This window comes from Anser anser (genome assembly GCF_964211835.1).
Source record: "Anser anser genome assembly, chromosome: 8".
NCBI lineage: Eukaryota > Metazoa > Chordata > Aves > Anseriformes > Anatidae > Anser > Anser anser.
The window spans coordinates 32,475,100-32,500,688 of NC_139728.1; the positions used below are offsets into that span (position 1 = coordinate 32,475,100).

Below are 25,589 nucleotides of genomic sequence, written 5' to 3' on the forward strand. Positions count from 1 at the left end.
CTAACACCTAGCCTGACCCTCCCCTGTCACAGTTCCATGCTGTTCCCTTGGCTCCTGTCACTGTCACCAGAGCACAGAGATCAGTGCCTGCCCCTCCACTGCCCCTCTGCATGAGGCCTCCCCTCAGCCTCCTCCTCTCTAGGCTGAACCAACCAAGGGACCCCAGCTGCTCCTCATATGTCTTGTTCTCTAGGCCCCTCACCATCTTCATAACCTTTTTTTGGACCTTCTCTAATAATTAGTTATATGAGCCAGGTGGTGCAGTAGCTATTTTCACAGGATATATGTCATTTCTTTCCATTACATTTATAAGGAGAACTTCACTTAAAAAAAAAAAAAAAGTCTCATGCAGCTGAAACTAAACTACCCTTCTACAGAATTTCTTCAGTCTAATACATCTCCACAGATAACATTCAAGTTAGGTGTGTATCACTCAAATAAAGGTAACATTTTATGACTGACTAACAACAAATCTCCTCCAATTACAAAGCAAGTGAGGTTAACATTCCAGGAATGAAATTCACACTGCAGCAGGTACAGCCAGTATAAATGGGATTTATATGAGAAACTTAGGGAAGGCTGGGGTTTGATGAATGTATCCACTCAAGAGGTTCTGATTAGGTAATGGAGAAGCAGCTGCCCTAGAACACAGGCTCTAAAGGCTTTCCCAGTCACTAAAATCATGCAAGTGTACAGCTATGCTGATCTTTTCAGTGTCACTAATTGCTGTGAGCCAGTTTGACATCCAACTTCTTAGGAAATTTCAGCCTTTTCCAGAAGGCTGTTCTCTGTTTCCAAAGCTGTGCTATCCAAACACCCTTTGCAAAGCTCTGCTACCCAAGTACCAGAGAGATGCCATGTGCAGTTATATTTCACCTCAAGGGCATTCCGCCACATACAGTTCATCTAAAGGAATTTTGGGAAAAGATCTTGGGTTAATCCTTAGACTAACAGGCTAATCCTGGAACAGGCTAGAGGCTAGATGCTGTAAGAGGATCTTTCTTGATGAGTACTATGGTCCTGTGGACTACCCAGAAGGCAAGGAATGAAGAAAGAAGAGCTTTTTCCTTGTTGGGCCAACAGGTGACTATGAGTATACACTTTATCATAACCTCAGTTTCCCACCTACGAAACAGGCAATGAAATCTGTTGTCTGTGGGTCCAGTGAACTGTAATAACAGTTTGTAAATCCAGTCTTACTCTAGAACTGAAGCTCTTCCCATGCCAGTTCTTGTTTGTTTTGTTTGTTTGTTTCTTTGTTTTTGTTTGTTTTTCTCCTGAACTATCTTATGTGAAAGGGACAGGAATGCAAGATCTTCTCTGCAGTTCAAAAGAGGTATTATCAAAGAAAAGTTTCTTCAGTATTTTCACAAAAGACCAGGATATTAAACCTCTGCAGCACCAAACAGCATTCAAGAACATTCTCAGCTTTGGAGATGTATGTCTGAAAATAAACAAAGTAACTATCCTCCCTCCCCCAAACTCTGTTTCAAGAAGTATTCCACCTTTCTTGACTCACAACCACCGCCAACTTGACCACAGTACTAGTCAATTCCCACACAATGACTCAGTATTTCTGGACAGGCTGAATTGTTTCAGTAACAGAAGAGTCCAAAGGCTGCAGGGTAATAGTGCTGGTGTCTGATTGTGGGTAGGTGGGGAATCCTGAAACAAATTTGATGATGATAAAATTTCCATTCTGTCAGCACCTGATTAGTGTTAAGAGGGTTCTTGCACTCCCTTCCTGGAGATATCCATCTCTTCAGCTGTATCAAATAGTCCCTGCAGTCACACTAACTGATGGGCCAGAAAGATCTAGCAAGGACTAGGATCAGGAGTAAGGACAAGCTGGAATGTAGCCACTTCAAAATGACAGTGAAATAAAAAGATAATTAACATATGTAAACTGGTTACTATCTAACAGCCCTCATCCAAAGTAGCACTGGATTTCACTGAATGTTGTCAAGCTGACTGAGACCAAATTCTATCACCTAGTTCATTTATACACTACAATTACTTTGGCAGCAAGGGTGGATCAGAGCAGTCCTGCTCCTAACACCCAATTTAATCCCAAGACATAATTAGTTGCTCTCCAAAATGAACCAATGTAACTGTTTGTACAATTGAATTACTGAAACTTAGAATCACAGAATATCCCAAGTTGGAAGACACCCACAAGGATCACCCAGGCCAACTCCTGAGTCCCCAAAGAACCACCCAAAAAACCAGAGCATGTTTCTGAGAGCATTAACCAAACACTTCTTGAACTCTGGCAGGCTCAGTGCCATGACCACTTCCCCGGCAAGCCTGTTCCAGTACCTGACCACCCTCTCAGTGAAGAACCTTTTCCTAACACCCGGCCTGACCCTCCCATGTCCCAGCTCCATGCCGTCCCCTCGGGTCCTATCGCTGGTCACCAGAGAGCAGAGATCAGTGCCCATCCCTCTGCTCGCCTCGTCAGGGAGCTGTAGACCATGATGAGGTCTCCCCTAAGTCTTTGCTTCAGGCTGAACAATCCGAGTGATTTCCGCTGCTCCTCATACATCTTGCCCTCCGGACCCTTCAATTGCTCAGCAAAACAGGTCAATAAAGTGGTCTAATTTTAAAAAGATCAGAAGGACAATTTTAACCCACATGAGTTCAGTGACAGGGATTATTTTAGCTTCACAGTAAGTTGCAGCACAGTTAAGGGAGTACAAACTGTGGCATTAGCCAAAAACAATCTTTTTTTCAATTTTGAAAGCACCATAAGATCTAACTATACCCAGAAATTGCTCTCACTGGGGATATGTACATTTTCTTGTACACATCCAGCTTGGAAAATCCTCAATGTTAACCAAAATTATTTTTTGCATACACTTACTACTACTGGACAGCTGCCTGTGATAAATTCATGAATAACAAATTACTTTATCCAGCTAGACAGACTTTTATTCAATCCTGATCCAAAATAGACAATCTTATACATTCCTATTTATTTTCTTCTGACCATCACAGGTGACAGATACTGTATGCTACACATGTCATCTATAAAACAATCATATAATGTTTCACAGGACATGAAGAGCAATTTTAAAATCCATACAAATGTATGTCTAGTTCCTAAGCACCATGACTAAGAGGCAGGGAAAATATCTTAGCTCTGTATTTCACTCACCTGTGTTGTAGGGCACTGTAGGTTTATTAACACTACTGGGCTGGCACATTTCAGAATGTTAAAGTAAAACAGAATGGTCTTGTTCCTATGGAAGAGGATATAAGATAATTAATTTTATAAATATGGGTGCTTACACATCCTACCACACCAAAATTTATAGCATAAATTGGTATTTTAATTCCTTTATTCAGAATAGACATATTGCAAACACAAGACAAAAAACAAATCCCAAACAGATACTGAATGTTCTATACCATGACATCTTTTAAACCAGAAACTTTTTTTTCTAAAGAACATTAATATTGAACAGTTTTTCCACAGCAGGAGTTTAAGCTGAAACAACCCTAGGTACTATAAGAGTTAGAAGGTGTCTGTAGTTCTGCCTCTAAAAAGTGAAAAACTGTTTGGTAAAGCACCTCTGCAAAACTCTGTGGTTCCTTTGCTTGTGCTGAATATATTGTGTATGTACTGCGTATAAGAAATATTACATCGTGAAAGATGATTACTTCACTGAGCAGAAGGTGGCACCAAAATCAATCAAAAGCTTTTATGGTTGGATACCGAAAGCAGCTAGCCAGGAAACGGAATGATTGTAGAATCTCAAAACAATGCTCATAAACCTTATTTGATATAAATAAAGGACAGCCTGAGGGTTTTGCACCCCACAATCCCCACACTTGACAATTTCTGGAAATTGGGACCTTGAGGTAGCTGTCACCTCAGTTTGGATTTATTGAAAACTGATGATTCCAGGGCCTCGATGTCTTTCTTGTAGTGAGAGGCACAAAACTGAACACAGTACTCAAAGGACTTGCCTTTCATGAACCCTTGCTGACTGGGCCTGATCCCCTGGTGTTCCCACATACATTGCATGATTGCATTCAAGATGGCCTGTTCTGTCACCTTTTCCAGCTCCGAGGTCAGGCTGACAGGCCTGTAGTTCCCTGGGTTCTCCTTACAACCCTTCTTATAGATGGGCATCACATTAGCAAGTCTCCAGTCATCTGTGACCTCTCCAGATGACCAAAATCACTGATAGATGATGTAAAGCAGCCCTGCAATCACATCCACCAACTCCCTCGGCACCCTTGGGTGGATCCCATCTGGCCCCATGGACTTGTGACAGTCCAGGTCTCTGTTTCCACCTGAACTGTGCAGGTGGCTTCTTCTGCTTCTTATGCTCCCAGACTTCCAGGTCAGGAGGATGAGCACCCTGAGGATAAGTGGTCTGGCTAGTAATGCATATATCCCCCTGTAGCCTGTGATGTGCAAGAAAACACAATACAACATTGTCTGAGCCACCACTGATGCCAACTGAGGCAATGCAACACAGAAGGAGCTCTGCCTTGGGAATAGGATGGATATACTAATAATGAAGTGCTTTTGGGGTAACCCCCATTCTAGGACATGTACACTGAACTGCTGAACATGGTTATGTCTACAAAGCTATTATATAGCAAACTCCCTTGTATATATAGCAATCATACACTCAAGCTCCTTTTAAAACTGGGATTAGCTCAACTGCCTGACATTTTAGATGCTTAATTTGTTTTCAGTGCAGTATATTCTATTATGTGCTGTTTAACAAAACACACATATTAGCAAATACAATTCACTAGGTGTTATTTCTTCAAATCAAAAGAACAAAATTTTGGACTGAAATGTCATCTTTCTCCAGTAGTTTCTTGTGAGTATTTACAGTCTGTAATCTTCTCTAAGCCATTAATGAAACCTTTTTTTTTTTTCAGATGTGTTAGCCCACTTGCTGATATTACCAGCAGAAAAGAAAGATTAAGCATATAGATAACATAAGGAAACAGCCACTGAAAACTAGGTCTGTGTCCACTACAGTGAAATACTATTGTATTCCATGATTACACTGTGCTCTGTAGAAGGCAAAACAAGCTTACAGATTACATGAAGATTAATGGATGGTTTACAGTGGAGTATGAAGAGGACTAAAAGATACTCTTATGATAAAGTTCCACACAAAGATTCTACACAAAGTAGAATTAATTTGAAAGCACGGAATTCATTAGAGTTCAACTCTTTTTTTTTTTTTTTCACAAACTGTGAATGTTGGCTTATCAGCTCCTCTTTTCTACTCCTCAGTGAGATTGCTGGGGATGCTTGTTCCAAGCAAAAGACTCAAATCACCGAGACTGTCATCACTTGCCAATTCAGAGGTCTCATATTAAGCCTTCAGGGACTTTGGAAAACCATATTTATAGGTTAGCCTTTCTTATGGTATCCATAAAGGACTGACAAGCACATCCCACACCTCCACTTTTGGGAACCAGAGGGACTTGTTCAGAGGAGCCTCCTGGCAGGCCCGAATGCTAATATTGCCATAACACTCCTCCTTTTCTAGTAAATTATATTGTGTATCTTTTGGCTTAATTTTTTATAAAGAACTCCTCCATGTGGCAAATAAAGTACGGACTGGAAATCATGGTGTAAGAAATAATTGAAGACTTGAGTAACAAAGAGAAAGAGGCAATGAGAATGGGTAATCAGAATTAAATCTGGCTACATGCCACACACTTGGTGCATGGATGCTGTATGCCCCAGACCACCAAACCTATTTGGCTGCTGCTTCCCATGGACCAGAGAGGGGGCAAAGACAGAGCAAAGAGCAGAGGAAGCGGAACACTTTTGCTCCTAGTTCTTTCTCTTCATAGAGGAAGAGGACTCTTCCGGCCACTCGCCAACAACTGTTAGGAAGAATCTTAGTCAGAGAGTGTAACAGGTCTTGTCCTCTTACAGTCCCTAGCATTTCTGTTTCCTCTGTAAAAAGAGCTTGAGAGGATACAAAGTATTAGCTCTTCCTCTCTCTCCTGCTTCCACTTCCTCTCTACTGCTCCCCTCCTTTTGAATTTGACTTTGGGCAGTACCTTCATCAGCCTCTTAAAAAAAAAAAAAAAGCTCTTACATTTTGTTTCATAAAAAAGTTTTAGATTTTCAGAGAAAACAATAATGTGACATCTTTCTTTCCTGAGCAACTATTTTCATGCAGAAATACTCTGTTGATATTAACTAATAAATTTAATTCTTGTAAATTCAAATCTAAGAGATTAGGAAATTGAGACAATTAAACAGAGCTGTTTGGCTGGTATCTCCAAGAAAGGTATGGCTACAGCTGCCTGACTATACATTCTGCTCTCCACTATCCCCAGATAAGCAGTAGCAGAAAACAAGACCTTTACCATATGCTCTTTTATGGTATTTGGAGCTTATTGAGAGAAACTGAGAACCTGGCTACAATGCTTTAAGGACTACTCTTATCCCAAGGTGGACAGAAGAATTTCTCAAATGGTTATTAAATATCCTAAACTTTGCAGCCAGAAGCTGAGCCAGCTAGTCACTTTCAATGCTATTAGTGATGCAATCAGCTATATTTATACTTTACCAAAAATATTCTTTGAATGAGAACAACTGCACTGCAGTAATAATTTGTGTCTAGATTTGCACTGAGCGATTAATCTATTTATGAACTTTATTTGGAATAAATACAATAGGAGGAAATCAAGTGTTGCTGTCTCTTCAGCTTTGCACAAGAACCACTTGCATAGAGAGGATTTGAAACCTCACTTTTTGTTTGTAGTGCATAAGTCATAAAGATAGGTGTTTGGATTTAGTACTCACTCATTGAAGGTGTCTTTCTGACCACAGAACTGCCCATAGCTGTCAGTTGGATAAATCACTTTCCTAGGATCACCGTGCACCCAAGCTGCAAATACACACATATCTTTTAACATTACAGTCAAGTGTACAGCAATAACTTGATAGTAGTTGAAATTTACTAGCATGCAAATGTGTCACCTCTCATGTGTCATTTTAATTTTTGTTGATTGCCTCTGAAGAGTATTGATTTGTAGATTTCCTAGCGAAAAACTAAAATAAAAACAGAACAGAACAAAAAAAGCTTCCTTCATGACTAGCCCATGACTAGTCTTTGAACTACTGACTACCAATTGCTGATCTGCCTTTAAGTCATAGAAATTTCATTTTTCTAAAGCATCATTTGAAAGGAAACTATAGTTCTAGAATATAATTCCTTATCAGTACCCTGAGCTAACACACTAAAATTAGGTTGCTAGAGAACACTAAAAAAATCCTGTAACAACCATTTCCTTGTATCTGTATTATGTGTAAAAGATTGCAGGTATTACGAAGTTTTCAGTCCCAGCCTTCCCTCTCTTGTGCAATACATTACTGAATGCCAGAAGCCAAACTTTAGGTTTTGACCTATGCATACTACCTTGAATTTGCTTCTCTGTAATTAAACCATTTTCTCTCCACTTTGTGGCATTAAATTTAGCCAACTGTGAAACTGTCATTTTCCTCAAGGTCACTTTGGTGAGAATAATAGTGCTTATGATAACAATTATTATATGTGCAGTAGAGACAGAACCTATACAAGATCTCAGAGCAGCAAATTACAAATCTAATGGAATGTTTGGGACAGATACGCAACATACTTTTGTTGACTTTTGCAAATAGTTATAATAACGTCCACCAAAAGAGAATCTGTAATGCTACTTTTCATCTTGAATGGTTTTAAGTTACCAGAATAAATCCCCTAGTTTATTTTAATATATCTCATTTTGCTTGTGTTTTGGAGTTTGTAAACTTGCTGCCTGGTATCAACCAACTTCTGAACTTCCAGACTGATTGCATTTCACATTAACTGTGGTATTCTGATGCTCACAGAAAGCTGAAGTGCTTCACTGGTGTTAAACCCCATTTATTTTTTTCTTTGTTAAGCCCCACTTACTTATTTCATTAACACTAGCTAATGGGAACATTTAGGAGACATCAACTATCAACTCTTATGAACTCCTGTAGGCAACTGAAAATTCAATTACACATATGTATGCATGACATCACACAGCTCTCTGGTGATTGCACTGTGTCTGTTGGTTATGCCATGTATACTTTCTTCCATTGTGACTCAGACAACAAGTAGTTTTTCCTTATACTTTAATAAGACCTTACTTTTCATAAACTTAAAAGTCTGGGCCCAAATGAATCAAGCTCCTATACAGATCTGAAAAGCCTTTCAGGCCTTATTTGTATGATGTTAAATGACTCTTCTACATCAGTGTTTTCCTAGGCTAAAAATTAGTGTTTTAAATTATTATTTTATTTGGCACTTTATGAAACAGGAACCAGTGGAGATAAACCCCACCATGCCAGTTCCAAAGTACTGATGAGAATTTAGTAGCAAGACTTAAAAATCCTTTGTACATATAATTTGGAAGTAGCTGCTACAGCCAATAATACCCCTTACCAAGGTAGCATATTAAACCTGGAATTATTTTTCATTCCTCAGACAAACTTGGGAAAAAGGAGATAAGCACTGCAAAATAATTGTTTGCTGTCTCAGTCTATTGCTTATGTATACAGCAATCTTTTCTTAAGGATCTTTCTATTAGAAGGGTCAATGTGATGCAGGCTTACTTCCTTCAGTCTGTTTCAATGGACTAATACAGCCATCAGGAATAAAACTCTGCTCATTAAATTAGCAGAGCAGTGTATCATCCTCACACTCTTCAGTTGTAACAGAAGCTCTGCTGAAATCTTTCAAAAGTCTCTCTTTCACAGGGTTTGTGTCAGTCCTTGGTCTCAGGTTTCATCACTCATCTTTTTCCGTGTATTTCTTGATTACTAATAGAAAATAGAATATAAATGATGGAGCATTCTACTCACTTCTCAACAGAATTTCTGTACAGACTGCTCCTGCTTTGCCATTACCAAATTTTCTAAAACTTCTCTTGCTTGGCAGTAGCTGTCCTGCATGCCTGAGGATTCAGTCATGTTTTTAATAAAACAATATCTAAAAAAAATTGATTTTAAAAATAGATTTAGCACACTTTTCTTTGTGAAATTCCACCACTGGAATCAGCTGCTGGGTCAACAGAGGAAGACGCTTTTCAGCTAAATTCCAAAGTGAAACAAAAAAGAATTAGTCTGCTTTACAACATAAACATTTAGCATTTGATTAACTCAGCAGCAGAAGGAGAAGGGAAATGACCAGAAGAGAAAATATGTGCTTCTTTCACTGGCTGTGCCAGGCCTTAAACATCAAGATTAATAAACTTATTTCTCTGTCACTTCTTTTGCAAACTGAGAACAACGACAGTGAAAGAATCCATGTCATAAATACACCCTTTTTTTTCTGGCCTATGCAGTGCAGAATAAGTATCTAATTCAACAGTTCTGACTGAGGGAAGAAGGCTATTATAAGAACTAGTTTGACAGAGCAGAATGTTTTGTGTGTTTTGCTGTACTGTTGGTGACACACTATCAAGCACTACGTGAAACAGAATCCAGTCATTCAGATTTTTTTCCGAGCACATTCTGATAATCATAAGGCTGTGGTCTGAGTGCTGGCACAAACAAAAATAAGATGAAAAAAGAAAATTAAAGAACAGCTGAACCATATTACACAGTTGAGCCAACCCTCAGAGCAGCAATGTGACATCCTATGACAGCACCATTTCATTGTCAGGAGGCCTGCAGTTATGTCAGCCCTTTTACTGATGTGGAGCCAACACACATGGACAGTATCAAAAATACCTATTGCCTGTCAATCTGAATGTCTATCAGGTATACTCCTCTTTTTCTGTGCTCTAGGGCTATGTTGTTGGTTGTAAAGGATGGAAAGCTCCCTGTCAAGGAAAAAATGTGATTAGAACAGTGGCATCTTTTGATACTTAAAAAATAACCACAAATCTGTTTATCTATCTGCCTCATTCCCTCTACTACGTACCTTCAAAAGGGCAGTCTTTCACATTTTTAATTTGCTTCCCTTAAATGTATTTTTTAATGTTTTAACATGTGCAGAACCTAACCTGAAAATTGAGAAATTGTTCTTACGGATTTTTAATACAAGCAATTTAGTAATGCTTTGAAGCAGGTAATGGCACACATGATGCAGAATTTGTAAATCCATGCTGATGACACTGAAGTTGTATAAACATCCTTTTGAGCAATACAACAAAAGCAATTACTTCAAATTAATCTGTCCTTTGGAACATGAGGCTCGTTTCCAAGAGAACTTATTTGCTGCCTTTTATGTGTATTTTTCTGAATTAAAATCATCAATTAAGAGGCTAACTTCTGTAAAATATCACCCAGATAAGACCAAGGTCTCAGAAATATATATGAAGTGTTAAGGCAGTTCCATAGGAAATAAAATTACATTGTTAAATTGGCACTATTAGTTCATCTGTGAAGTTAACAGAATGATACAAAGAGTAAATCATGGAATAAATATTTCTATTCAGTAAAGTCATTCAACAGCAGCCATCATTGAAGCAGGACCAAGAAAGCCCAGTATCAAAAATCATCATGTTTCATCTTTCAAGGAGATTTAACTACCTTTTACTTAGACTACATTTCACTCTTCTTGAAACATATACCCAACCAAATTCTACTCCATTGTTACACAGATGTGCATACAGCTAAAACCTATGTGATCGATACATACAATGTTGAGAGCAAAATTTGACTCAGATTTTCAGTCACAGCAGCTGTGTGATAAAGCTACATTTATTGCTTAGTCCTCAAGGTAAATTTAACAGGGATCCAGAAGGGTATTCACAAAAGAAAATACAGAAATGTACTTTTTATTGTTTCTAAAATAAGACATAAGGCACAATTCATGACTAATGAGTTGTACTGAAGATGACCTCTCATTTTGAAATAAATTAGAGTACAGCGAAACATGCAGATACACAGCAAGTACACTTTCACAATATTGTTTGTGCTTTCACATACAGGCATTTATACAATTCTCTCACACAAAATAAAATGGGTATTACTAATGAATATCCTAATATACAAACAACTCTGGATCTCACAATAAATGAAGTTACCCCTTTTACTTCCCCATTCACTGCTCATATAGGTTCTTTTGGTAATCTACAGAACAAAAAGCCTCTGAAAACTAAAGTGTTTATCTTTTGCTTTCAGCTTAATGACAAATGAAAGGCTTTTTCCACCACAGTTACTTTATGTTACCAAAATTACCAAACAATGTCATTTTTCTTAAGTATACTTCATTTTGAATTTTTTATCATAAATACGTGGATTTGAGTGTCTCCCTAATTACAACAGACACTGAATGTTAATTCATGATTTGCTTCTAAGCAAGGTATTGCTTATAGACCTGAATGCTTTATGTAGATATAAGCAAAAGGGACATGTCAGTTAAAAGTACTGATGTTCACAAAGCTGCTTCTCCTGGGTATGAGAAAGCACTACTACATACTATACCTGTGTTTACTTACCCACAATTCCTAATGCAATGTAACCCAGAATGACGACTATGAAGATTACACAGCAAATAATGTCTGTACAATGCCTAGGGTCAGAAAGAAACAGTTTTTAAAAATAAGGTGTCTAATATGACCCTTTGAAAACAATGAGTGCCATAGGGTATTCTCACTTCTGAATATACTACATAAGCATGTTTGCATCTGCACTTACTATTTCCTGAAGTCTTACTCACAAAATCACATGTGAGGTGTAAGGTCCTGCTTTCACTGCAAGACCACCAAATAAATGTATATGCCTTTTGAATTGTAGACAGAAATAAAAACATACGGAAGAACAGGCTTAAACATTCTTAAAACAAATAATATGTTAAAACATTGAAAACATGAGATCACTTCTGGTATCAGGTATTATAAACAATATGTTGAGATGACGATCCAGCACAGCTTACCTGTGTTATAAATAGGTTATGACTGGGAAAACAACAGTGGAAAAAAAAAAAAAAAGCCGTTATCTAACTACCCTGATCTCTGCACAAAATTCTGACTTTTCTGACTTGGTTGTTTGACCTCATTTAGTGCAACCAAAACATACTCTACATAGAGGGGAAAAAAAAAACAAAAACAAAAACATCTTGTGGAGAGCCATACCTCTATTTACAGCCAAGCAAAAAAACACATTCTCCAGTCTGAAAACTGAGAAGTCAGTATTCAATTCAATTGCTGTTTTTAATTTTTTGGTCTACATATCAAGCTCATTCAGGCAGAGGAGTGGAGATGTGGATCACTACAATCATTTTTTTCTAGCATCTGACCCTGATCAGAGTCATTCCAGAGATGTAATTTATATGAAATATGAACGCCTAAGCAGGTAGGAGAAGGGCAAGTATGCATTTACAGAGACAACAAATTCTGAGGTCTCCAGTTATGATGAGCAATTTTCTCCTTCACAAGCTAACTTCACAAGTTTTTGCTTCTAAAGATGTGTGGCAGAACATGCTTCATAGGTCTTTGCAGGCCTCACTAGCTAAGAAATATTTGCAACTAATGGTCTCACCAGTCAGCACAATTTCATTAACAAAGGAGTAAATTATTCGTAGAAGGAGGTACTGTCTTGAACTTCCTCATCCGAAGTATTTCAATCACTGTTACTTACAATATTCTGCTTATCTGACACAGTTTTGGTCAAGAGCAGGTTGTATAACCTAAAGGTACGTAAACTCTGTAGCTGCCTCACCTGGGCAGAGTTCGCATAGGCAGAAGACCTCGGTGCTGCTCTCTACTCTCTCCTACAGCTGTAGCAATAAGCTGCTTCTGTTCTGACCTGATCAAAGCTGTACCCTGTTTTTTTCTTGAAGTAAGAGTGAGCAATAATCACTCCAGGAAGTCTAAAGCTTTCTTCATGTTACAGTGAAAGACTGTCTCCATAAACTAAGCGATATTCAGCTCTGCTTGAGAGTCTACGTAAGGAGCCAAGTGGATGAGAGCTGAAGCCTGCAAGTAAAAGAAATCTCAGAATGCACACTCCAATGACAAACAGTAATTTTTAGTGTCTACGGTTCTTTCCGTTTCCCAGTCTGTGTTTCCTCTTATGAACAACCGTTATTCTTTAGCATAAAGAAGATGAACTTTTAAACAACTGGAGATCTTTAAAAGCATTTTCAGGTGTGGAAAAGGAATGAAAAATCCTGTTCATTTCTTTAGAGAGATACAGTTTTAACAGATCACTGAAATAAATTTGTAGAGAGGCAAAGCTGGTACAGATTCAAGGTCAGTATGACAGTAATCTAATGAAGGACAATTGCTTAAAGACGGAAATGCTGCTCATTCTCCAAGTCTGTTCAGACACTCTGTGTTGAAGCTTGGCATCGGAACAGTTTATAAGAGATACAAGATTTAATAAAAGATGTCTAAGGAGAAATATGCCACCATAAATACTTTAATTACAACTCCTGTAGTCACAGAAACCTCTTCTAGTGTAATTCTCACAGGTCTCATTTTATAACTAAACACAATTAAAGATTACATCTACTTGTGCTAATCTTACTTTAAAGTTTTGTAGACCCCACAATGAGCAAGTACCCATAAACACTTTACCAAAAGGCAGGATTTTCTGTTCTTTGTAGGACACAAACTCCTGTATAGGTCCTAGTAAAACTCCCCATGGCCAAGTATCGCTGTTAAATAAATACTGAAACAAACATATAAAAACTAAATAAATACTTTATTGGGTAGCTTCAGAGAATTTTGAAACAATTCATACAGACTAATTGTTGCTCATAAAAAATAATTACTTATTTTACCAGATACAATATGTAAATCTTTAGTCCCTTTTAACATCATTGTTCACTCAAGCAGCTCGCTTTCAGTGAGTGAAATGGTGGGATGGAAGGGAAGGGGAGAGAGAGAGACTTCCCCCTGATAGAAGGGAAGGGGAGAGAGAGAGACTGTTTTAGGGCTGTGAAATGAGGCAAGTATTCATACATTCAGAAACTGAGAGGTGCAAAACACACTCAGTTCCTACCAGCGAACATCTGGGGGCAGGGCAAGTTGGTTTGGAGTAAATTTCTGCCTTTGAGGAATTAAAGACAGGTTAGACTTCAAACACGTTGTGCTAGATATTTTTGTGGTGCCAGCTATTGCTTTCACAAATCTTTTCTGTCTCATATGATTTCAGTTAAACTGATCATAGATCTGGTGTGAGGAAGGAATACATCTCCAGATGGGGGTCAGCCTCTTCTCACAGGTAACTCATGATAGGACTAGAAGGAATGGCCTCAAGTTGTGCCAGGGAAGGTTTAGGTTAGAAAATAGGAGACATTTCTTCTCAGAAAGAGTAGTCAGGCATTGGAACGGGTTGCCCAGGGAAGTGGTGGCATAGCGATCCCTGGAGGTGTTCAAGGAAAGGTTGGACATGGCGCTTTGGGACATGGTTTAGTGGGTGACATTGGTAGTAAGGTCATGGTTGAACCATATGATCTTGAAGGTCTTTTCCAACCTTAATGATTCTATGATTCTGTGATTGGCAATCCCAAGTGACCAGAGGGATATCCCATACTATATGATGTTGTGCTCAGCAATAGAAGCTGGGGGGGAAGAAAGAGAAGGAGGGGACGTTCATAGTGGTGGCATTCGTCTTTCCAAGAAACCACTACAGATGATGAGCCCTGCTTTCCTGGAACTGGCTGAACACTTGTCTGCTGATGAAAAGTAGTGATTGAATTCCTTGTTTTGCTTTGCTTGTGTGCACTGCTTTTGCATTACTTAGTAAACTGTCTTTATCTCAAACTATGAGTTCTTGCACTCATACCTTTCCACTGCTCTCCCCCATTCCACTGGAGGAGTGAGTGAGCAGCTGTGTGGTGTTTGTCTGCCTGCCAGTGTTAAATGACATTAGTTTCTCTTCTCCTACAGAAAAGTGGGAAGTCCCAAAGTCAGGAGCAAATTCAGGGCAAAATCCCACTTTCCTCCTGCTGAACTCTTAGGAATATATTCTGAGAAGGCATTTTGTTCACAGGAATTAGCTAATCCTTATTTGCTCAAAAGATTGTCATTTGTTAATCACTTCATCTCAGTAACTGGAAAAAAAAATTAAAAAAAACACATTCATTGTCTTAAAAAGACAAACTACTTTAAGGGTATGTCTACAATGCTACATGTCTACTGCACAGTTCTGCACTGATGACCCTACACAGTCAGGCAAGTCATCTGGGTGTCTTGCAAAAACAATATGTTGAATCTAAACCCAGATGCACCTCATTGCAAAGTAAGCTCAGTATGTACCAATTTAGGAATCACTGCCTTATGGTCTACTGTACAATGAGGTCATACCCTCACTGTATAGGGAACTGACCTATTTCGTATTGTTTCCAATAATATCATCTCACCAGGGAATTATGAAAGGCACTGAACATATGTGGCATATTAGTTATGGGATGGTTTTATGTGGTTTTGTTTTTAAAAAGCTGCTTTGGAATGGTAGAAAGTGAAATTAGAATAGCACATATATATTCTCTGAAATTGCAGAAAATGTCATGGCAACTGCACATACATAATAGCAAGAAAAAAAAAGTAAAAATAATTTTTACTAGCTGTATCATGCTATAGAGAATCATTGAATGGTTTGGGACCTCTAAAAATCATCTAGTTCCAACCCCTGCAACATTGGCAGGGACACCTTTCACTAGATCAGGATACAATAACAGTAAAAATATGTTAAGCTGTCCTGGCATATGATCACAGAGTTTCATCCCTCTGTGCAGGAAAACCAGCTGCAAACTGAAGAATAGAGTATGTCTGGATTCCAGTCCCATACTATATGGAAACAAGACAGACTGCATTATCCAGCCAAGGGACCGCAGAATATAACAACACTGCAGACTGCACAGATACAGCTTGTGCAACCAGCTCCTGCAGGCTTAGTAGTATTTGATAACTAACAGTTCTGCTTACATCAGCTCAAGTTAAGACAGCAGGTACTAGACAACACAAAGCATACAGAATTGGCATATAGGTTGAAAGAACTAAAAGCACACACATAATATTCCTTAAGTATGGTAAGGACAGCCTTCTGGATTAAAAAGAACTGCAGAATCAAATTCACAAGTTTTGTCAATTAAATGTTTACTCTCTGTTCACCGCAAACCCAACTGAATGAAAAAAGAATGACTTCAGATATTTACCTGTTATGAATAGGTCCTCTGAACTTTGGGTCAAATTTTCTTGGTTCACCTGCATTTAAAATAAAACAACACAAAAGCATGTCCTTATTAAAAATAAAACTTACATAGAGGGGGGTGTTAATAGCAGTCTTTGAAGAACATCTTCTATATATTCCTATTTACTCAATTCTGTTAAAATAATTTCTAGTCAGCATTATCAGTAATTCACCAGTACAATTACCTAATTTTGGTAGACAAGATCAAAGCTTATTTTCTTCTAGCATAAAAAAATTGAGGGCCTCTCATTTACCATATGATAAATTATTTTCAATGTACATCCTATCACTACACCTACGCATAGAGTTCACAATATAACGTTGCTGATATTTGAGAGACAACAGTTGTATCTCACAGCTGCACACAAAGTGTGTTTGGCAGCAAGTAAGTGAACCTACCTCTCTGGAGCTGCAGGCTAAGCCCTTCTGATTTTTCTCTAAAAATCTAATGACAGTCTGGAGTCACTTCTGTACTTAAGAACTAGATGATCCTAAATGTCCCTTCTATGATTCTGCGTTATATTTCCACTTTTGCAGAGTTATTCTTACTTCCTACTTCTTTGGTTACAGGACCTTATTTTAGACACCAGCATCGCAGGTTTGCCCTTGTTGCATTGGGCTTACCAGATGACAAGAATCAGGCTGGAGATTGCAGAAATTCAGTGCTGACTCTGCTCCGAGCAGGATGTCAGACTAGGGACCTCCCAATCACCTCAATGATTCTGTGGTTATAAGTAATACAGGAAGATGAATCAGATTTTTTGTTGTCCAGCATCTTGCTGTTGTGGTTTAACCCGGCCGGCAACTAAGCACTACACAGCCGTTTGCTCACCCTCCCTCCTCCCTCTCTGGGATGGGGGAGAGAAACAGGAAAATGAAGCCTGTGGGTTGAGATAGGGACAGTTTATTAAGACAGAAAAATAATAAAAATAATAATAATGATGATAATAATGCTACTACTAATAATGTGTACGAAACAAGTGATGCACAATGCAATTGCTCACCACCCCCTGACCGATGCCCAGCCTATTCCCGAGCAGCCAGCCCCCCTACCCTGGCTAGCCACCCCTATATATTGTTTAGCATGACGTCAGATGGTATGGAATACCCCTTTGGCCAGTTTGGGTCAGCTGTCCTGGGTCTGTCCCCTCCCAGCTCCTGCTGCACCCCCAGCCTGCTCGCTGGCAGGACAGAGCGAGAAGCCGAAAAGTCCTTGGCTTGGTGTAAGCACTGCTCTGCAACAATTAAAACATCAGCATGTTATCAGCGCTCTTCTCATCCTAATCCAAAACATAGCACCCTACCAGCTACTAGGAGGAAAATTAACTCTATCCTAGCTGAAACCAGGACACTTGCCAACATTACTATAACGTATTGTATTCTCTACTGCTATTTTGATCAAGAAATATTACATTCAGTAGCTTCAACAAATAAAATTTGTTTGCTACAAGCTCTTGGTTTTGAACATCCTGGGGAAGAAATGCATACATTCCTGAATATGGTTGCTGCTTTGTATGAATCTCAGAAGGTAATATTTGACAAGAAGGTCAAGTCAGGACCTTCCTAGAAACAGGTGGTAACATCTAGTCTGAGTTTACAGATGAAAGGAATCAACTGTGATAAATTTGTATGGATGGCTATCCCGGTTAGCATAGTTCCAATTGATCCTCTCTACAAATAAGCAAACTATACTAAGAAACTACCAAATACTAACTCCAATCTGTGTTTCAAATGCGGACTTGAATACAAAGGCTTACAGTGTGATTTCACTTTGGAAATAGTAACAAAAATTTATGGCAGAGTTTAAATTTTCCTTTTCAAGTTCCTTCTTTTGTTGTGGGTTGGAGTTTAAGCAGATTACTTGGTTGCCTTTACTCACAGATCCTGAGAGATGAAAAAATTGCCCTGCATGGAGTAACACCATCTGCTGTTTTAGTTTTTAATTACTAGCAATGTTCTAGTTTCAAAAATATTTGCTGTACATTGGCTACTGAAAGGAAGTTGTGGGGACCTGGGGGTCGGCCTCTTCTCGCAGATAACTAGCGATAAGATAAGAGGGAATGGCCTCAACTTACTCCAGGGGAGGTTCAGGTTGAAAATTAAGAGAAATTTCTTCTCAGAAAGAGTAGTTAGGCATTGGAACAGGTTGCCCAGGGAGGTGGTGGAGTCGTCGTCCCTGAGGGTGTTCAAGGAAAGGTTGGATGTGGTGCTTAGGGACATGGTTTGGTGAGTAATATTGGTGGTAGGGGGACAGCTGGACTAGATAACCTTGGACGTCTTTTCCAACCTTAATGATTCTATGATTCTACTTCATTTAACAGACCATGATTTCAAAGCTATTCAGACTTTCAGGGTATTTTGAAGTTTAATAATTATAGGGATTTACCAAACCAAATTCTGTGCAGTGAAAAATTACTTCTTCATTAGAATGTCATTGCTACAATACAAATGGCTGAGTCCTGTCTCGCTGCCTACCTAAGGATCTCTTCTTCAGAATACAATTAGTGTTAAAGGGTGTTGTTACCAGCCTAAGCTTTTCTTAGTCCACCAACAAAATACCTGGTTTTGTTCAATTAGAGAAGAATTCAGAAACTTCTTAAAAGCAAAATTTACTTACTAACTCTAGACTTTGTTCTTGGTTTATATCAGAAAACCTTATCAAAATACTGGCAGACCAGCACAATAAACACGGCAGATCCTGCAATTCTATTTGCTCTTTATCTGAGCTGTTCAGCTCCACCTCACTAAGCTTCTAAAACAAATACATTTTAACAAAGAGATTGGGAAAGCTAAAACTTTGGAGGAGCCAAGTATGACAGAAATGCTGGAGAGTGGATGATTTAAGTTATTCTGTTACTCGGGGACAATGGAAATCCACCACGATCCAGAAAGCAAATGTTCCACACAATAGCTTATGCTGGGCCAAAGCCTGTATTTTCAAGAATCTATTCGTATACCAATTTCTACAAATTAAGCATGTAAAAAATAACTTCTCTACAGAACAATTCAGAATCTGTTATACTACTTCCTACTGACAAATTCTAGCCATAGGGCATACTGAAGAGAGCCTTTGTTCATAGCTCATATAGGACCCAAGTTTAACATGTAAGAACACCAACACCAGATCACAAGATCCACTGAACCTATGCCCTGTATCTAACAAGGGTCCGTAGTGCACACCTGAGGAGAAATGCAAAACCAATACAAACAATGGTATTTCCCTAAAATTCTCTCTAAGTTTATAGAGATTTGTAACTCAGCAGTTTTCTGAACCAAAGACTCAGAATAGACTTTGTATTTAGTAGTAGTTGGTGAATTTCTTTCTAATTTATCTCAGAAATCTGTTTAACTCACACATACTTTCAGAATCAGCAATGCCCTACTACAGATTAATGGAACATTGAAGTACTGTCTCCTTTTGTTTGTTCCAAGCTCGCCATCAGTCAGCTCATACCTGTAGCATAGCATGCTACTGATAATTTTACAGGTTCTTACTATATTCCTCTTTATTAATCTGTCCTCCAGAGTCAAGAGTCCTAGTCTGTTTAGTTGTTTCTCATACATAAGTTGTTCCACACCTTTGGTTATGCTGATATTCCTTTTCTGGACCTTTTTCAGTGCTACTATATATTACTGGAAAAGGAAGGACCAGAACTGCACAGGATATTCACAGTACATATTGGCTGTTATTTATAAAATATATAATTACTTTTCCCATTTGATCTCAGTTCATTCCCAATAATTCTTTCTTACAATCTGTTTGTTTTTGAGGGCAAACACTTACCAAACCATCCATTAAGACCCCAAAATCTCACTCGTGTCAGTAGCTAGCATAACCTCACTACTGGAGCAACTTGTTTTCCAGGGCTACTATATTTTCCTTAACAATTTGGACAACAACAACAAAAAAAGAATGAACACTTAGAAATCGTGCAGGTGACAAGTGCTAAAATGCTTCTGGAGACAGAATCGAAATTATTTTGATAAACATTTTAACAATTCAGTGTGATTTTCATAAACTGAAGGAAGTTATAAAGACAAACTCAGGTTACAAATCCATATAGAATAATTGCCTTTAACAACACCAATACGAACAACCCTAAACAATTATGGCAGACTACAAGGAGAGAATGAGTCAGTAAAGCAATGCCTTTGTAAAAAAAAACGCACAACTGATTCAAGAAGGGTGAGCATGACTGGTGAAGTCATTGTTCCTTCTGCTTGGGACATATAAGACCTCAGCTGAAAACCTGTTTCTAGAACACAGTACTAGAATTTTAGAAGATACGGACAAACTGGAGAGAGTAGAAGGACTGATTGAAAAGCAAGATACTAAGAAGTTTACAAAAAGAAGTAAATGAATGTAAACTTCAATGACTGTGATTAAGGGAGGGAGGACAAAACAGCAGTCCTCAAATACTGTATAAAAATTACAGTTATCAATTGTTTTCAGCTTCCTCTATCAGAGAGAGAGGAGTCAACAACTTCATTTATAGCAAAGATGGTTTAGATTAGGCATTAAGAAACCTTTCAGAGCACACAGGCAGTTAAACACTGGAATAGGTTTTCAAGCATACTTCTGATTTTTCCTCACCATAAGCTTTAAGAATAGATTAGACAAACACCCATTGGGAACAGAATAGGAAAATGTACCATGTGTCAGCATGGAGATGTCCAAATGGATCTCTTGAGATCCATCCAGCCCCACATTGCTGTAATTATGATTACAGCCAGCCAAGACCTAGCACATCCCAAATCTATTTTAACGTACTTGTTCATCTTTATCTTTTCTCATGTGTTACATATTATTTACCTTTCAGATAGATACCTGATCCTCTTGGCATTGGAACAAGCTAGATTTTTAAAAATATGATAGGCTTTCAGCAGGGAAACCCATACTTTTATTTTGCTTATAGATGTTTCTCCAGTCAGTTGGTGTTTTTGAAAGCCTGTTGACAAATCAATCTCCTGAGCTTCCAGAATGTCTCCATTAAACAGAATGGTTTTATAACGTAACAAGTTGGGCAAGATACATGTTTATTGCAGTGTCCTTCTCACTGTAATAAAATCATTACTAACAGCGTGTCTAACATTGTAACTAGTTCAAGCTTTGTTATTTATATCATACCTGATTCTGAAATGGAAACAAAAAAATCCGTGTCAAAAGATGTATATGTTTGTGGAACATATTCAAGTGTAGGTGAACTTCATAATACTGCTACAATAAAAACTAGTATCTCTAATTCATAGGCAAGAAAATAAAAACAGACGAAGCATTCCTGATAATGAGCTGTGATTCAAATGGAAACCTGCTTGTCCATCAAGAAAGCAGAGGGATGCTGTAACATAGTATTATTCACTAACAGCAGTATAATTATTGCAGCATGGCAAACTTCTTCCAGGAACTGTTCCTCATTGTCAGAAGTCAGTATGTTTATCATGGCACATTGCCGTGCAATGATACTCAAACTGTGCCCCTCTGTAACGCAACTCTTGACATAAATCCATTACAGAATGTGGCAGTTTACACAGGAAAGAGTAACTATATGCAAATTCTAAAGTACACTAAAATTCACTGACAAAAATAGTCTGTAACATCACTGGAATGTTCCTTACCAAAACATAAGCAGAATCACAGAATCAAAGAACCATCTAGGTTGGAAGAGACCTCCAAGATCACCCAGTCCAACCTCTGACCTAACACTAACAAGTCCTCCACTAAACCGTATCACTAAGGGCTACATCTAAACGTCTTTTAAAGACCTCCAGGGATGGTGACCCAACCACTTCCCTGGGCAGCCCATTCCAACGCCTAACAACCCTTTCAGTAAAGAAGTTCTTCCTAATATCCAACCTAAACCTCCCCTGGCGCAACTTTAGCCCATTCCCCCTCGTCCTGTCACCAGGCACGTGAGAGAACAGACCAACCCCACCTTGCTACAGCCTCCTTTAAGGTAACTGTAGAGAGCGATGAGGTCGCCCCTGAGCCTCCTCTTCTCCAGGCTGAACAACCCCAGCTCCCTCAGCCACTCCTCATAAGACTTGTTCTCCAGACCCCTCACCAGCTTCGTTGCCCTTCTCTGGACTCTCTCGAGCACCTCCATGTCCTTCTTGTAGCGAGGGGCCCAAAACTGAACACAGTACTCGAGGTGCGGCCTCACCAGAGCCGAGTACAGGGGCACAATCACTTCCCTAGACCTGCTGGCCACACTGCTTCTTATACAGGCCAGGATGCTGTTGGCCTTCTTGGCCACCTGGGCACACTGCTGGCTCATATTCAGCCAACTATCAACCAATACGCCCAGGTCCTTCTCGGCCAGGCAGCTTTCCAGCCACTCATCTCCCAGCCTGTAGCGCTGCTTGGGGTTGTTGTGCCCCAGGTGCAGGAACCGGGATTTAAACGCAGAAACTTTAAATCGGGGATTTAAATGCGGAAACTGGGAATACACTTTCATGCAAAATACTAATAATAAATAAATGAATATGCTGTTTGCTTCATTCTCAATTTTTCCAAATTAGGTATCAAATCCCTTACTTTTTTTAAATTACTACCATTCTTTTAAAAATGGAGAAGATTCTTCAGGGGGTGGGATAAATTATTTTATGTTATTAATAGTTAGGTATCTCCTGGTAAAAGTAAATCACTTCCTTAACTATAAAAGCCCAAAGAGCACATCTAGAAACCAAATTCTAAGCTTCAGGAGTTTGGAAGGTGTAAGGAAAGAAAGCAGTGATGTGGCATAACTACTGTAATTTTTTTGCTAGTATTAAAAACTGAGATGATAGTCTTTGCAGACAAGGCAGATCTATTTCACAGGCTGCTTAATAGGATACTTTTGTATTTTGAATTATAATGCCATTAAAATAAATATTTCACAGGATATTTGATATACCAATTCTGACTCCAAACAGCAAATTAAATTAAACATTGTACTTTATCACTGCATTAATTTAATAATTAAAAAAAATAATAATAACCTGTCTAAAATAAAAATTGGCATATACATTCTGTCTACCTTTGATCTGCAATTTAAATAAACTTTCAAATGTTATGCTGGAAAAAATAAGGATATTGCTAATAATTGAGGAAGTTATAAAAACAAACATTTGGGGCTGTATCCCAGTCTATTAAAGTTTATAGAAATAACCCAGTTGAATTAAATGAAATTTAGATCAGGCCCTTATGAACTGTTTTTTAAGAAAGCAGATAAATTACCATGTTTTCCATAGTAGTTTTCTTCATCCCCATTCATGATCACTTTAGCAGGTTGTCTGCGTGAGATATTAACTGTGTTCTCCTGTATTGGTGGCACGTTCTCCCCAGCAAGCACAAATACACAAAAATACTATTTAAATACAATTTAAAGTAAAGCTGAGTGTCACAGAGTTCTCTGATCACAATGGAAATTCACAAAGGAGGCAGGCCTTTCCTTTAGTAGAAAGATATGACTCAGTGCCTTGCCCACCTACTTCAAGCCAGTCTGATAGTGCGATTAAAGAGGAATGACTCTTACCAGCTTTTATTAACCTACATTATGTACATGGAAAGGGAAGTGCCTGCACTTGAACACCATTTATAAAATGTCACATAAATAAATTTTCAGATTTTGACTTTTTGTAACAGCTAAAATCTCATGATTTATTTTCTTTTCTTTTTTTGCTGCTAGAACATTTTTTGTCTGTCAGATAATCATAGCCCATTATTTGACTGCAAGCATTTCTAGAGTGAATGCCAATTTCAGCTGTCAATGGACAAGGTTTCTATTTCTATCAGTTTGAGAAGTATACTAGCTATGGTAATTAATACCACAGCAAATGCAAATGAGAAATAGAGAGAGTGATTAGGTGTCTCTGCTGTATTTTTGCCTTTGTGGGTAGACATTAGGCATTTGTGTATAGATTGCAGCCCTATGCATCTCATAACAAAGATAACTCATATTAATACATTTCTTTTTCACTGATGAAACTTCAGAAATTTCACAGAAACTAATTCTACCTTAGTCTACATCTATTAGCATTAGGGTATTTTGCAGCTACCTCTTCTCCCAACATTTTGGTTGTGAACCAATACGGGTTCAACAACATGAGCCAGCAGTGTGCACTGGCAGCCAGGAGTGCAAACTGCATTTTGTGGTGCATTAAACACAGCATTGCCAGCTGGTCAAGAAGTGATTCTCCTGCTACATTTAGCATTGATGTGGCCTCACCTTGAATACTGCGTGCAGTTCTGGGCTCAGCACCATAAAAAGGATGCCGACGTCCTTGAAAGCATCCAGCGGAGGGCAACAGAGCTGGTCACAGGGCAGCTGGTCACAGCATGTCCTATGATGACAGACTTGCCTTGAGGACACTTGCCTTGTCTAGTCTGGAGAAAAGAAGGCCAAGAGGCGGCCTCATTGCTCTCTGCAACTCCCTGAGGAGGGGAGTGGAGAGGAAGGTGCTGAACTCTGCTCCCTGGAAACTGATGGCAGGATGCATAGGAACAGCACAAACTGCAACAGGGAGGTTCAGACTGGGCATTAGGAAAATTTCTTTACCGTGAGGGTGGTCAGACACCGGAACAGGCTTCCTAGAGATGTGGTTGATATTCCATGCCTATCAGTGTTCAAGAGGCATTTGGATAATGCTCTTAACAGTACACTTTAACTTTTGGCTAGACAGCTATAATTACACTGCATGTTTTAATTCAGTGTTTTCAAACTGTTACATTGGTAGATCTCAGAGAGAATTGAAACTTGGCATGGAATAAAATGTCTGAATGTTACTTGTGCAAGCACCATATTCAGCTTTCTGTGCAATATGGTGATGATTTGCTAACTGAGGATAAGGTATCACACTGTCATCAATTATTGTGCCCTTGTAGCCTGTGCTGTTGCAACAGAAAATAGTCTTTACATTTCACAGCTGACCCAATCTTTCCTCCTCTATACACGTGACTAGCTCCCCCAAAGTACAAGTCATGCAAGGAGATTAAAAAAAAAAATATTTACTCTGCCACATCTTAGCCTAAAATATAAACTGTTTGTTGCGTATTCATTCTTGTCAACCATATCTGTAGAAGGTGTCATCATTCACTGAATTATTTTCTTAATGGAATATACATTTCATATCTCTGCATAGCACAGGAGTGTAGAACAGATGAGTTAGAGCTAGAAAGTCTTAGCATTGTTGTTTTAGATACTGTAATGCCTATATACTAAAATGAAATACAAGGCATTGTATTCTCTATGTAAAACCAAAACATTTTTTCTTAATGAGCTAGCCACCTCTTCTTTTAGCTACAAGCAAGCAGAATCCCCATGTGGTGATCCTGACCAGTGTGAAATTTCCACTTTCTGTGGAATATGATTAAAACACCAATTGTAAATTCTATAAAGTGAAATGCGTACTCTTATATACTCATTCCTATATTAATTTTACAAATCAGGAATGG

At 38.6% G+C, this 25,589-nt stretch overlaps 1 protein-coding gene across 2 annotated transcripts in view; it reads right to left on the minus strand.

Moving 5' to 3' along the window:
- SLC44A5 (solute carrier family 44 member 5) overlaps positions 1-25,589 on the minus strand; it is a 90,760-nt gene that overhangs the window by 33,872 nt on the left and 31,299 nt on the right. For both annotated transcript variants that reach the window (XM_083847327.1, XM_083847326.1), the window contains exons 2-5: positions 16,122-16,170; positions 11,455-11,528; positions 6,803-6,887; positions 3,158-3,242 (exon numbers count right to left, since the gene is read on the minus strand). In XM_083847327.1, the coding sequence (XP_083703453.1) occupies positions 3,158-3,242; positions 6,803-6,887; positions 11,455-11,528; positions 16,122-16,170 (293 nt within the window). The remainder of the gene's footprint in view (positions 1-3,157; positions 3,243-6,802; positions 6,888-11,454; positions 11,529-16,121; positions 16,171-25,589) is intronic.